The sequence below is a fragment of the Cariama cristata genome, unplaced genomic scaffold (genome assembly GCF_000690535.1).
Source record: "Cariama cristata isolate BGI_N322 unplaced genomic scaffold, ASM69053v1 scaffold3969, whole genome shotgun sequence".
In the NCBI taxonomy this organism is placed as follows: domain Eukaryota; kingdom Metazoa; phylum Chordata; class Aves; order Cariamiformes; family Cariamidae; genus Cariama; species Cariama cristata.
Genome location: NW_009637291.1, coordinates 6212 through 20880, shown reverse-complemented (window position 1 = coordinate 20880; position 14669 = coordinate 6212). Strand labels below are relative to the sequence as shown.

Sequence of the window (14669 nt, the reverse complement as noted above, 5' to 3'; positions counted from 1 at the left end):
GAAAATGTAAACAGTATGGATTAGGGGTGATAAAGCATGAAAATCTGTGGCAACCTCAGGTTCTGCTGAGTGTGCTCAAGAGATATAAATATCTGTGTTCAACTGTAAAATACTACAGTCACTGAGTTGAAGGTTTCTTCAGAGGACCACCACTGATACTGCTTCTCTCATCTTCAGAGAAAATAGACTACCTGTCCAACGAGATTCAATCTCATTACTGACTGAGCATGATTAAAAGCAGCATTGAATAGTAAAAAGAGGACAGAATGGGAAAAACTGCTGGAATTTAGTCTGGGAGAAAGCTGACCTCGGCTGGCAAATTTTTAAGCAGAGGAATAGGGATTAAATTTTAGTAGGCCATAAAAACGCAGACATGCACATATATTTTGTACAATGACACTGTTGTACACAGAATGGCAAGACTTCTCAGGAGCTTGAAAAAGTTCATCCACATGCTGGATGCATACAGTTGGAGGTGTGTTCCACATATTTATGTTATGCCTTACAGAAGTATGTAAATGCAGTCAAATGACACGGATCAAGCACACATTTTTTGTAAAGGCAGAACTAGAAATATTCTTAAGATTAATTTTAACTCAATGACCTTTCGCTCACTGATAACTACTATTGCTTTAGGATAAGCCATTGGAAAAAAAAAAAAAGATTTGACTCACTCAATATTAATTTTACAATGTTTTTCCTCTACCTGCTTTGACATCCACTTTTTAAAATCTGTAGCCATTAAAATAAGGTTTGTGAAGTCAGTCACACAGGTCCCTTTGGCTCCTCAGAAATACCCTGAGCCATCAGTTAAAAGCCTGACACACTGAAATAACGCAACTTAATTGGCAAAGGAATTCTGATTTGCAAGCTTCATGCACAGAGTCCTGGGGACTCAAGGGCAGTGAAGGAGTGTGACCCTCACAGGTCTGGATGTTCTGGTGGTTGTAGTAATTCCCTTGAGAGGATTTTCCTCTGGCAATTTTTCTGCAGATGAATTTCTTAGGAGAGATGCTAGGGCAGCCTGGGGCAGCTCGCTGAATGGTCAGCTGAGGATTGCCCTGGGCAAGAGTCTAAGACTGAACTGTAGTGATCTTTCTGAAATCACCTTCTAGCTCAGTCCTAGCACAGTTTTGCCTCCTGATGAGACAAACAAGGAAGACTTTCCTTAACTAACTTTAGGAATGGCAATAAATGCAAACTTAAAAGACCTGCCTTCAGTGACTGCATTGATTAGCTTTCTGTTGATTGTAATAGGCATTCAGAGGCACAGCCCAGGTGAAGACAATTCACTCGGGTGCCAAAATCTGTAGAGGAATCCCACCCTACAAGACTACATGGCTTACATCTATGTTCGAGTTAAATATCTAGGTTCCTTTTACACCTCACTGCAGAACACAGATGCCTGAAGACCATGATTTATGCCATCCCAAGGAAGATGCCTCAGAACAGTGACATTAATTGCAATCTAAAACTGCTCTGTTCCTCCAGTGTCTGTACAAGGAATCTAAATGAGACACTGAGGACAGGTAGAAGATATAATGCTCACACAGCCCTCCCACGGACAAGAAAACCTGTGTGCCTGGAATATACAGAGCCGTCTGGGAGGATGTGTGTCCCAAACTTATCATGATAAAGAGGAAGGTGACCATCAGCAAACTTGAACAGTAACCAGGAAATTACAAAGTGACTTTTGAAACAAGGAAGGAGGCATCTTGGGAAATCACATAAACGCAGCATGAAAATTTGCAGCAGGGGGAGACTTTGGGGTGGAAACAGGAGCAGTAAAAACCTGGTCAGGCACTGCCAGAAGTCAGCCCGCTGGCATCACAGCTTCCACCTAGACGGCAGGGAATACTGGGGTGTAAGGATGGGCATGGGTCCTGTGTGGGTACATGTGAAACGGGCACACAGAGAGCTGGAGCCCTCACTTTTCCAAGCAGAGGTGCATGCAACAGGGGAAGCTGCATCCCAGGAGAGTGGGGCTGTGTTTGTAACCTGTGCTGCCTTGGAGAGAGGGTCTGGATAAATGTGGGTGTGTGGGTGGGAGGGTGTGACTGCAGCTTCAGGGCGTATTTATAGAAGGATGTTTAGAAATGCTCAATGTTTATTAACATTTTTGAAGTGTCTGGTATCATGGATTACCTGTTCCGCTACTGAAATTGATAGTAAGTGTATTATTATTAGTGGTTGCCAGTTGATTACATATTAATAATTAGCCACTTCTATCCTGGTTTTGGTTAAACAATGTCAACTTGTCAATTTTTTCCCGCAACAGTATCTCATCTTTGCAGGTGTATCTGAGCTCTGAACTTACTTAAGAGGCATGGAGATAGAAAATACAAGGCCATTGGGGCTACTGAGTAATTCAGTGTAATTTTGAGATTCACAGTTTGGGATTTAATGCATCATACTTTACAGGATTTGTATGAGTAGATTTTGAAAGGACCTTGCTGATTCCTAGTTGTAGCCTTCAAAACTAGGTGGCAGAGAAAGTTATCAGCATCATATCTGAAAGCAAAGTTTACATCTGCGGAACCAAAGCATGACTTTTGGTTTCAAGAAATTACCCTTTTTGAAGTAACGAAAGGTGCCTTCTCCAGACTGTTCTGCTATCCATCGGAGCTGTGGCACTCTTTCTGATCAATTGGATCTGCAGGGTCTCAAAAGACTTAAGGTAATTGCCTCTCCTTGAAAATAGCTGAGGATGTTTTCACTTGAATCAATTCAATCAATCTCTGATAACTTTCAGTATAGGCTCTGCACTCTCAGTTCATATTTATACATTCATTCTTCTTACTGAAACTATATTTGGTGAAATTTCTTCACCAAGTCCAAATACTTTTAGGTGTAAGTAGTCATTCATAGATACAAAAATATGCTTTTACACACAAACAAATCTCTCTTTGACTATACGTATGGAGTTATCTAAATATCTAAAACTTCTGCAAGAACACAGACTGATTCCACATAGAAGGCTAGAAACAATATATTTTGCAATGAAGCTATTTCCTACATTAACTGCTAGCACAGGCAGACCTCTCCACTGATCACAGTATACAGAAAAAGCCGTAAGATATGTAATGGGAGAAAAATTTACGCATAATCAAAACAATGTTTCCAGAATACATCACAGAGAAAACAGTGCAGTAATTTGTCATAAGTTTGTAGTGTTAGCTTTAGGTAGGTCTGTTCATTCCACCCCTGATTTATTGTTATGATGTGCCATTTCTCTGTAGCTCAAACATGGCACTTGATGAAGGGGGAAACCATAGCATTATTCAGCTATTTTATATAGTAAGTTTCCCACTTATGTATATTTTTTTATTTATGTAAAATTTTTTAAAGAGATGTTATTTAATAGCTCAGGACATAAAAAAACCCTCTTGTCCCTTAACACTTTTATAACTTACTTACATGAAGGAGAAAAGGGCATCTGAGAAAGGTTTCCTCTAAAGATCCTTGCTCTTAAGACTAAGTCCAAAGACAAAAAGCCACTCACTAGCTTCAGCAATCACTAAATTAAGTCCGTTGACTGAGACTCAGCTAAGAATGGCTTCCGAACCCATCATCAACTTCTTAGTGGAAAAATAAAGGTGATTTACTAACAGCTTTTCCCAGCTCGCTGTGAGAAGAAAAAGTGGATCAGCTTGACTAAGGGAAGCTGGAAAGCAAAAAGAGAAAGATGAGAAGAAGAATTAGGATAATGGGAGGTAGGGTCTGGGAAAGTCAGAAGCCACAGAGGGGCTTACAGAGCTGCCTGCACTGAACAGCCAGAGCAAGAGGATCTGTGGACCAGGTGAAAAGTAAAGAGCTAAGGGCCTGGATAACAGTGTAACGACTTACTTATGACATATCCACGTGTTATAAAAAATAATCAGTCTAGAGCTCTTACTAGCTAAACTGGTATGTTCATACAGAGAAGAGCAGAAAAGAACTCCAGGAAGAATTTTAACTTCATTTGTGCACTGCATGACAGATTGGCACAGACACGGAGAAGGTAGAGAAGGAAGGATTACTCATTCTTTCTCTTAAGACAAGAATTAGGCATATGAAATTAAGTAATCAGTTAGAAGTTTTAAAGCAAATGTATTTTTTCCCAAGTAATACATAAATAACCTGTAGAGTCTCATTGCTGCAAGATGTTGGGAAGACCAAAAGCACTAATGGATTAAAAAAATCTAGTAAAGAATTGCATGGCATAAAAGTCCACTGGAGCTTATTAGACATAAAGATATATATTCCACTTCTAATTTTGTGTTTCTAACCTTGCAGGTTACCAGAAATAGCTATATAGTCTGCCTAGGGACGAGTCCTGCTTTATGCTTGTCCTGTTACTCCATTTCATGATGCTTTCTTGCCTGGTTGTTGCCAGAAACAGAATGTTGGTCTAAGCATGTCTTTGATCTCCCCCAGTCCAGACAGACTTTTGCTCTTATATCAGTGAAAAGAGAAATGATAGGGCTTTAGACACTATGAGGACAGAAAACAAAGATGGCATTTACGTTATGCTCCCAAGAAGAGGAGTATTACAGCATTTGACTCTCTACACAGGCTGCTTGAAAGAACAGGGAAATGCATACACTAAGTTCTTACAGAACCTAATGAACAACTTTAATTTTATTCCCAAATAACCCTGCAATCTAATGGATTAAGAGTTGATGGTAATTTACTTTTGTATTTGTTCCTGCTAAGTGACAGGGCAAGAATACGGGATTCAAAAAATAAAACAAAGGGAAGAAATCCTGAACCTTTCTGCTGATTCTAAGCATTTTGCTCTTTATCTGCGTGTATGTTTGCATTCTATCTCACATCAAATATCTGCGGCTATCACTTGAAGTAGTACCAAAACTGGCCACTTGAGGGCAATACCGCAACCCAATTGTCACAGTCTTCGGCTCTCAGCCAGACCTCCACCTCATATTAAAAGATGTCTTTCCTGGGTAGGTGAGGGTCCAGTTTTATTTGCATATATGTTAAGTATAAAAAATATTTCTCTTTACTCAAGTTTCCAAATGCTTAATACACAGCAAGAGAATTTCAGCGATAGTTACAGTGACTTATACCACAGCAAGCTGAAAAGCAAACGGCTTTCATAAATTATGTTTACTTCACTGCACAACTGGAAAATCACTTATGAGCATAGTTTCGGCTGAGGTTATCAAGGGTTATGCAAGAACACTACTCAAGGAATCCAAATCCAGGAGGCACCTGACTGCCTATTTTGGATGAGGGAAGGGAGGATGAGCCAGAGGAGGGCCGTGGGAAGCTGGAGCCTACCCAGGTGATGCAGGACGTGGCACCACTGCAGTTTACAAAAGTGCATCCCTTCATCAAGAACTGGGACCAGGTAGGAAAGGTTAATGGCAGAGTAAAGGAAGCACTTCACAGTGTGTTAAAGCTGGAGATAATTAATCATAGATGACTGTTTTGCACACCAGCTTCTATAAAACAGAAAATTATTCAGGGGTCAGCCTTCTGCTCAATACACATGCATAATGTCGATTAACACGAATGCAATTATTGCATACGTTGCAGAGACCCATCCCTTAATTGGTAACACATGCAAAACAGAAAGTTTCTATTTTATTATTAATTTTTCAACGCACAGATGGTCTAAATAAGAGGTCTCCAAATTTCCTCAAGGAAATAAGGCTATTACGCAAGTCTCATATCAAAACATTTGTGTGGCAGAAAGCCATTCTCTCCCCTGCATCTCCTGCATCTTCTCAATCAGCGCCCAAATTTAGAGTGGCACTTTTGCCACCCCTTTATGCACGAAGTCCTCATGCCAGCTCAGGATTTACCTTCTTTTGCTTTCTGAACCGAGATACCAAAATGCGTATAATCCAGAGAAAATTTGGCAGAAGGTGGGCAAAACACACTTGAACTCTTCCTGAACTGCTATTTGCTTACTCAAGGAGTCATTCTGAAGCCTTGCCACTATGATTAGGATAAGTAAACATGAACTGTAAAAATCATTTCCAATAGTTTACTAACAAAGAAGCAGTGGGGAATGCACTATTATTTAATTCATTAAACTCTTGTTTTTTCTTTACAGAGTTCCTCTTAATCATTTGGTATCATCTGGTACCCCCACCTCCAGTCTTTTTAAAAACCTCTCCTTCACATATACCACATTCTGGTTACGTCTAGCAACCATAAAGGGTTGTTGTACACAGAGGATCAAAACTTAACATACTGAGTTTGTGATGTTAATGTTGTAACCAAGTTAACAACAATTGTGGATGAATTTCTCATCGCTAATAGTTTAATTACACTGGTGTGAGAAAATTTGCCGACCAGGGGCCTATATACACCAAGAAGGTCTCTAAATTATTGTGCAACATTACTGAAAGCAGCACATCTATGATGGCAGTGCAGCAGATTAAAATTACTCTCGTGTTCATTTAAAAAAAAATTATTCAGTCAGCTGCTCTTGGGGAAAAAGACATCAAACGCTATCAAATTTTTCCAGACCAAAGTCTCCTCTATAGGTATGTTCAGTTCCCAGGGACACCAATGGCTATTCTGTCAATCAGTGGAAGAACAGGTCTTAGAGATCCTTTCTGTCTTTATTGACTATTGACAGGTTGGAACTTCCCAACAAGCAATTTTCCTTCCTACACTATAGAGTTGGCAGAAACTGAAAGCTTAGGAGCTTTCTGCACCAGGTTCCTTGGCTGCTACAAACATGCTTAGCTCCACCGGCTACTTCGGGAGAGGAGAGCACTCTGCTGTCATTGTACATCCCACTGGCAACAAGTGACGGCTCCATGAAGCTGATGAGAAACTTGATGTAATCTCCTCCCAAAGGATATCAACGGTTGAATTCAAACCTTCTCCCAAGTATTGTTTTCTACCTGATGATCTGCCTGATGCCTCTGCACCAAGCACAGAAGCCTTTTTATGATTTTCCCAGTAGTGCTTTCTGCCCACTCCATGAAATCCCAGTGTCTCACTTCTCCTGGAGACTCTCTGACTCCTCTCGGGTTCTTCACAGGGCACACTGTTTATGCTGAGAGACAGTCTTATACACTCCACTTCCCATCATTTTGTTAACTCGCATTTCAATCTATACATCACTACAAATGTGCTTTCTGTGGTGCCTATTTTTTGTTTACTTCTTGCCATTTTGACAAATCTGCCTAAAGCTGTGGAAGATATAGCATCACAGCAGCAGTAACCAGATTGGAACTACTGTAGATGTGCTGCTGCTTCTATCATTCATTTTTATTGCTTCTTCAGCTGCCAAAGTGCTCTGTAAATGGTGGCTGGTACCCCGTTGGGCAGAATTCCCTCAGTGGGAATTATTTTGCAGAGTCATATCATAATTACTAATGACTACTAGCCTTTAAAGTAGTCCCTACTTCAGCTGCAATAGTGATGCTGCTGCTGGACATTGTGCTATTTTAATAAACATAAAACAAAAATGAACCCCAAGGTTTGAAAGCGAGTGACCATTAGTCTCCCTAAATGTAAATAAGAGGAAAATACATGGTAAAATAATATACCTCCAGAGGTTTCTATAGCTTCTGAGGGGGGAAAGAAAGAGAAGTAGCTTCATCTCACCTAATTTTGGCAATCTAGAATTTGGCACGTTCTCTAAGAATGTCATAGCCCACGGAAGGAAGCAGACACTTTTAGCAGGAAACTCATCTCATTCCAAAACTAGTGTCTAAATTGGGTGGGATGATTTGTTCTCTAGAGGTGTCTGTTTCTCCAATAACTAGAATTAGATAATGAGCTTAGACTAGGCACTTAACTTTGAGAGTGCTAAAATTGTAGAACATACCAAATGGTTGGCATCATCAAGAGTCCTGACAGTAACACCACAACACTCAGACTGATCCAAAGCCAAGACCTGCTCCTACCCCAAGAGGGTTACATGGGCAAAGCACACCCAGCTTCAGATGGCTGCTGCAGGAGCTGAGCTATGTGACCTCAAGAAATCACTGCTACTTTGTGATCTTACTGCTTCAAAAGGAAAGGAGCAGTTGCAGAACTGTAGTTCCTTCACGGAGAGCTGCCGTGTTGCAAGCACAGTTCCTTGCTGAAAGAACAAAGGAATGGGAAGGCGTGTTTGGAAATCCATAGGACTACTGAGCAAACTAGACATGGAGAGACAGGGGTCTCTCCAGGCACTTGGAGATGTCTAGAGTTAATCCAATTAAGGTACATGTGAAACATCCTTTTTCATAAAACCAAGACCATGGGAGGCCCACCCTCTCCATGGTATACTTCCTTCCCCTTATTTAGAAGTGCCCTGACCCTCCTCCATTCTGTTTTACTGCACCTAAAAAAGAAATCTAAACAAACTATTTTAAATATTTACTTTCCTTTTCTACAACACTGTCAATATCCGGGCAGAAGACCTTACTGCATGACAGCACCCCACTGCTGTGCTTTAGAGAAAACTCCGACCTTGCAACTGCTGTCAAATGTCACCAATAAAAATGGGCTCTGACGGAAGCAAATCCCAGACCTCCACTGCACAGGGCAACTCTTCCCTGTTTCATGAAGCAAACCCCAGTCCTTCTGAGAAATGAAAGCAGTACTTTAAGAGAACATTCACTGTCAGCTGTGGACTGCAAATAAAGAAGGGGTAAAAGAGAAGATAGGTATCATCTGGTTTTCTGTCTCTGTACTTCGCCTGAAAGATGGAAAAATTAGCAAATGGAACATTTTACCTTTATGGAAAAGTGCTTCTTCTTGGGTGGATGCCAGACAGTGGTGGTTGAATGAATGAATGCCCGCAGAGGTGTTAAGGATGTCACAAGCACATACGCTTTGATGATGACAGAAAGGTCTTGAGCTTTAAAGATGTCCTTGTGGTCTGGTGAAACCGATACTTGATTCCTGGAAAGTAATAAAAATACATCGCATTAATGAAGTGCTTCTGCAAATGAGGAAAATGAGCTATAAGAGTGGAATAGTGAAATTAGCAGAAATAGGAAATTAGCCTTTTTTCCCCCTGAGTTAAGCAACACAGTAGATGAAAGTAAGCAGGCTGGAATAAAGCCTTACATCAAGGCTTTTTATTGCTTTCAGTTTATTTAAATCTTATTTTCCATACACAGAAAGTAACTATGTTAGGAGGGAGTTACGTTTGAGACCACATATGGATAAATGCATTGTGGGTATATTGTAATTGTTGCAAACCCAGGACACTGAGAGTGAAAGCAAAAACATTAAAGAAATCCAAGCAGCTTAAATAACAGAAGCGCATAGTCAAGGTACCCAGATTCAACACTGATTTGTAGTCAATTCAGGAAAAAAAAAACAAACAAACAATCCTATGGAAAGACTGCACTATTGTTAGCACTTTCTTCGGTGTAATAAAGGGACACAAACATGTGGTACTGCATGCTTTCCCTAATGAAAGCCATAAACTATAATCCCAAATATTATGAAAGACTATGACACCTAGGAATAACCCATAATAAATCAGCTAAACATAACAGAATTATGCAAGCTGACTTTGTCTATGAAGTGACATGGCTCTCTAGATACTGGCCTACAGCTCCCACAGTCCACACAAAAAGAATCAGCCATAAAAGCAGAATAGGAAAAAACAAACCCAAGGGAAAAAAAATCTGTTATTTCAAAGCTCATTACTTGGGGAAATCTGAGCTATACTTGGGCATATTCACAAATGTGGTTATTATTCTGCCCGTTAAAATTTCTGAGTATCAATTACCTCACAGCAAATGCAATGAGATGACTATACAAATTATGGGTCTCTAAGAGTGATTACTGGTAAAAGACATAGGGCTCTCCTCCCATTTCTGTGTAATCTTTGGCAATATGTGGCCTTTCCAGACTCCAATTTTGCTATCTCTTAAGGGAATCTAATAATATCAATCTTAAAGAGCCCTTTTTCTCCCCTCTGCAGAATGGTAGGTCCTTAGAGCATAACATTTGTGAGCTACTGTAACGAAGGAAGCAGCATGTAGACAGCCTATTCTCAAGTACTTCTTGGTTCTTCACTTAAGGCGGGGTCTCTGTGCAAAGGACTACGTATGTGTGCCTGCGGTAGGGGCAAGGCAGGGATGGGAGCAGGAAACAGCTCAGCCACCATGAGACCTAAACATTCAGTGGTCTCTCTGGGTCTGTATTTATCTGTCTAGGTGTTTCAATGCTCTCAACATAAAGACTTAGCTGTTCACACACAAAACATGGGCAAGCTTGGCTAGTACAGAAACAAGCATTATGGAAGTATAAGAGATGCGATACATCCCAGTGCTCCATCTGCCATGGTCTCCTCTGTTGCTACATTCTGACTCCCAACTGACCGCACACCGAAGCCCTCGCAGTTTCTGAGGGTGGGGTATCATTAGCTTACAGCTGGGCGCTCGTGCTCTGCTTCCACCAGTCCCGCAGATGGGCCCTCTGTGTCTTGTCAGTGCTCTCGCTGCCCTGGGACACCTTGCTTGACAGCTCATGCTGACTGGAACACTCTGGGGTGACAACCGGGAGCTGCAGGTCTGAAAAAGTACCAAGGGGATGAGAAAGAAAGTCAGCAGAGCATTGAAAGCAGTGGTCGACTCCTACTGTTAAAGATAAAAATGTGTAAAACACAGTAGGTAGAAAGGAGCTACTGGCATCAGCTGAAAATGTAAAATGACAAATGCTGAGACTATAATCCTCTTTGGATCTGCTAGCAGAGAGCTTCACGCCCACCAAGCACCCCCTTCCAGCTGCAAGCTCAAAGGCTTAGCCGCAACTCGCCCCTTACAGATGAGTGCATGAGTGCTGCATACAAAAAACATCCCCTTCCCCCTTCTTCTAAACAAAAATCCTTTATTTCTAAATACAGAATACCAGAACTTTGTTTCTCATGTAGTCCTAATTACAATTAATGGGGATAAGAAACTTATTTGACTGAGGACCAAGGGACTTGGCCACTGTAATCATACAGACAGCTCAGTAAATAACCACCTATCTTTGTTTCTAGGTTCACTCTCTAAGGCTACATTTTGTAGTTACTGAAATCGATGGGAGGCTTAGCTCTGCCACCGAAGGCAGTGGGAGCAGGACCAATGTACCAGAGTCCTCAAGATTACTGAGGCATGTAACTATTAATAGTAAGCAAAATATTGTGATGTGAGATCAGTCAATGGGTGGTATGCATTTTCTGCTTTTACTGTGCTGATAAAAAGGCACAGAGCCCTTACGTTCTGTCATTATTTCATGTAGGGTGGTTTTCATTAACTCTAACACACCTTACGTTTCAAGTTCTTAAGTAATAGTCAGGGAAAAGTCAAGATGTTTACATTATTCCCAAACCTTATTACTTACCTATTTAATGCCATACTGCATCATGCTAATGTTATGAATTTATTTGCATAGCTTCTCTTTTAAAGCATGCACTCTTGACTTTGGTACATGAAATGAAATAAAAAACTGAACATGTGCTGTGAGCAGCCATTCAGGGAAAAGAACTATTCATTTCCATACAGATCCTGTTAAAATGGCATTGGCATTGTCTATGTTTATAAGCTGTTCATCAGATCAGCTCTGTTCAGCCTTCCAAGCTCAACTGGGATCTAAAATTAATCTGGTCCTCTGCCTTACATGCACTATTTAGCAGAATTAAAGGCTTTACTAATCAAAACCAGGCACTTACTAATATAGCACCTCATGTTCAGACTATACTCTCATTGGCATCTTTGTGTTGCGTTATGCATTAGAACTGATTTGGACTTTGTAAGCGACTACCTGTTTGTTGATGGTACAGAGACAAAACAGGCTACTGTCTGCCTACATGGCTGTGCAGCGATAACAGGAATAAGCCAGTAAACTCCCATTAAATCATTTATTTAGCAGACTTGCCTCTGAATATGCACAGGGAGCAGATCTGCTAAATCAAGCGCTAGTTTTTCCATACCTGCCTCATAAAGACACAATGGCACTTCACTATGGCAGTTTCCACCCTGTGAAGAGACAACAGCATCTCACCATGGCAATTTGCAACAGCCCCACAGCAACTACTCCTATGCATTGTTTTAGGTACCTAACTGAAGTGCCTATATTAGCAAAATAGCATTCATGGGCTTTGTCTTTAGGCAATGGAGAGAGAGAGAGACCAGTCCTCAGAGTACTAACAGAAATACTGGTTCTGAACAGCTCTCTGAAAACGTCTGTTTTTTTCACTGACTATGCAAGAAAACTAAGCTACTCACTTGCAGCTGCAAATAATTCCCAGAGTGTAAAGCTTGATCATACAGCTTTGGTGTCCAGGCAAAACTAGAATTATTAAAACACATAAAGGCCCTCCACAGTGCACAGATGACTTCAGAGATCCTTTTCTGATTGATCTTCACATTGGTAAAAAGGCAAGCCCATAGCTCTCTGCTGTTGCAACCATCTATGGAGCTATGGAGCCAAGCCCCCTTCCCCTCTATCTGGGGACTGTGGGACATCCATCAGGAACAGCCCAGCACCCTCAGACTCTGGAGTTCAAACTTCATGGCCTAGAGCTTCAAACAGCAAGATACTGATCTGTTGACCACGAGTGGGATCAAAGTGACACAAAACCCAACGAAGCCCATGACAGCAACCCAAGCAACCCCCTTGCCAATGCTGCCTAGGGAGGCAGACGAGACAGAAAGAGAGGCTGTCCTACCTCGATGGCTACAGCACACAGCTGAAAGGAGGCAGAACTTTGCTTCCAGACCAAGCTCCCCACCACATAGACACGCACCTTTTACGTTAGGCCATAACTACGTGATAACATTAACAGAACCACGCAAAGGACAAGAATGACAGCTCTTCTCAGTTGATCCCCTGAAAGCCAAATTATGTCAAAGGTGCACATTTTTCAGCAATTGCTTTAGTTTAAATGACCATAATGTTGAGAAAAGGAAAATGCACAAAACGTAATTTTCTTATTTAAAAGAAAGCAAATATTTCACTGAATGTAAGAACAGGGCAGCAGAGAAGGGCTGTTCAGCTCATTACTCAAGAGAAAGTAGAGTCTCTTTTCCTTTCTAAAATATGTTTTTAATTGTGTTGCTAAGGCAACAAGTAACCAATATAGTATTAGCTCACAAGAGAGAGTTTGAAAAAAATGAGATGAGGTTTGTACTTATATTTACCCCTCCAAATGACAGTTTTAGTTGTTCTACGGAAATAGAAAATATCACTTGACATTAATTCATTTCTCACTACGCAGTGGATCATTTACTTGGAGCTGGATATAACAAGAAAAAAAAAATGGGTAGGGACAGATGAAAAAACAGAAGTGTCCTCAAATTCTCAAACTACTGGGTAGAAGATCCTTAGTATTGCCCTAAGTCATTGCAAAATGCATTAACACAATAAAAATGGAAACCTGCCATCTCTTAAACAAGAGAGGGTTAAACAAATTCAGGGTGTTGGTGATTAGTATCAAGAACAAAAAAAGGGGCAAGGCTCGTTAAATTATTCCTCACGCTATAGAGCATCCTGTTTGTATGGTGCCTTACACACTTCTGTTGGGTTTTGTGTTAGCACCCACCTGGGAGAGAGCCCATCGCAAGGTGGTTGGAAGAAGAAGGGGGAGTAAGACTGTCACAAGGTGCTTGCTCCTTTGGGATGACACACAGCATGTACGTCATCAGGAAGAGTTAACAGGGAGTGACAGTCCCTCACTTTGGTAAATTTACTCCTACTAATCAATGAATAAAATTATCATAATAATAAAGAGACGTCAGTAGCGCTGAACTGCAGCACACTCAGCTGCAACAGTTCTCATGGCAACTCTTCACCTGCTCTTGCACTCAAAAGCAGTAACAGTGTTTATTAGAGCTGTGAATTTGTTAATCAACGTTATCATCAATGAAAATTAGCCTGCAGTGCCTTTACTGTTTGTAGTAATTGCCATGTTTTTCCATCTTGAAATCACTCTACAAGCTGTTGTTAATTAACCAGTCCTTTTGAAGTACATAAGTAACATCAACATTTTATAATAGAAGAGGTGAGGCAGGCTCAGCAGTTGATGTGTCAGGCAGCTTGGGTAAGCAAGTTACAAAGAGTCCCAGCATCCTAGTGTCATGTCCAGATTACATCCTCTCTTTCAAAAAATCTAAATCTTAATAACAGTAATTTTTGTAGTAGACTCTAAAGCTCAAAAGAAAAAAAAATTAAATCAGAAAAGAACATTTTCCCTTTTAAAGTGGCTCTGCAGTAATTGAAATGCTACACAAACTGCTGTTTTTCCTGAGGAGCGGCTGCAGGCTTTGCCGCAAGTACCTTTTGCTGCTGCCATTTGCGATGATCCAGTGTAAGGCAAAGGACCTAAGGCTGGATATCTGCTTTCACTTTAAAAAAATGTTTCACTTCCTTGAAATTCTGGCTTGAAGAAGGTTTCCTATGCGGTCATCTCGGAAATGGTACCATTGAAAATACCGACAAACAGCACCACTTTACCTCTGCCTTGGGTGTTCTCCATGGTGCCATTTTGATGGGTAAGGAAACCACTACAAGTTCTCAGCTGAATTCCCACATTAGCCCTCTAATCACAGCAATGGGTAAAACATCCATCTGAGGCATAGGAACAGCTGGGGGACACATGTGAAAGGGAGGTATAAGCTCCACCAAAGCAAGTCAACACATCTAGATCAAAAAAATCAAGCACCTCTTTGTCATATGAACTGGTGGTAGATGTTGTTCTCTCAACCGCAATC

At 40.9% G+C, this 14669-nt stretch overlaps 1 protein-coding gene across 1 annotated transcript in view; it reads right to left on the bottom strand.

Moving 5' to 3' along the window:
* CPED1 (cadherin-like and PC-esterase domain containing 1) overlaps positions 1–14434 on the bottom strand; it is a 108573-nt gene extending 94139 nt beyond the window's left edge. The window contains 3 exon segments of the mRNA XM_009708254.1: positions 8691–8859; positions 10346–10553; positions 14413–14434. Coding sequence (XP_009706556.1) covers positions 8691–8859; positions 10346–10553; positions 14413–14434 — 399 coding nt within the window.
* Positions 14435–14669: the final 235 nt, after the last annotated feature.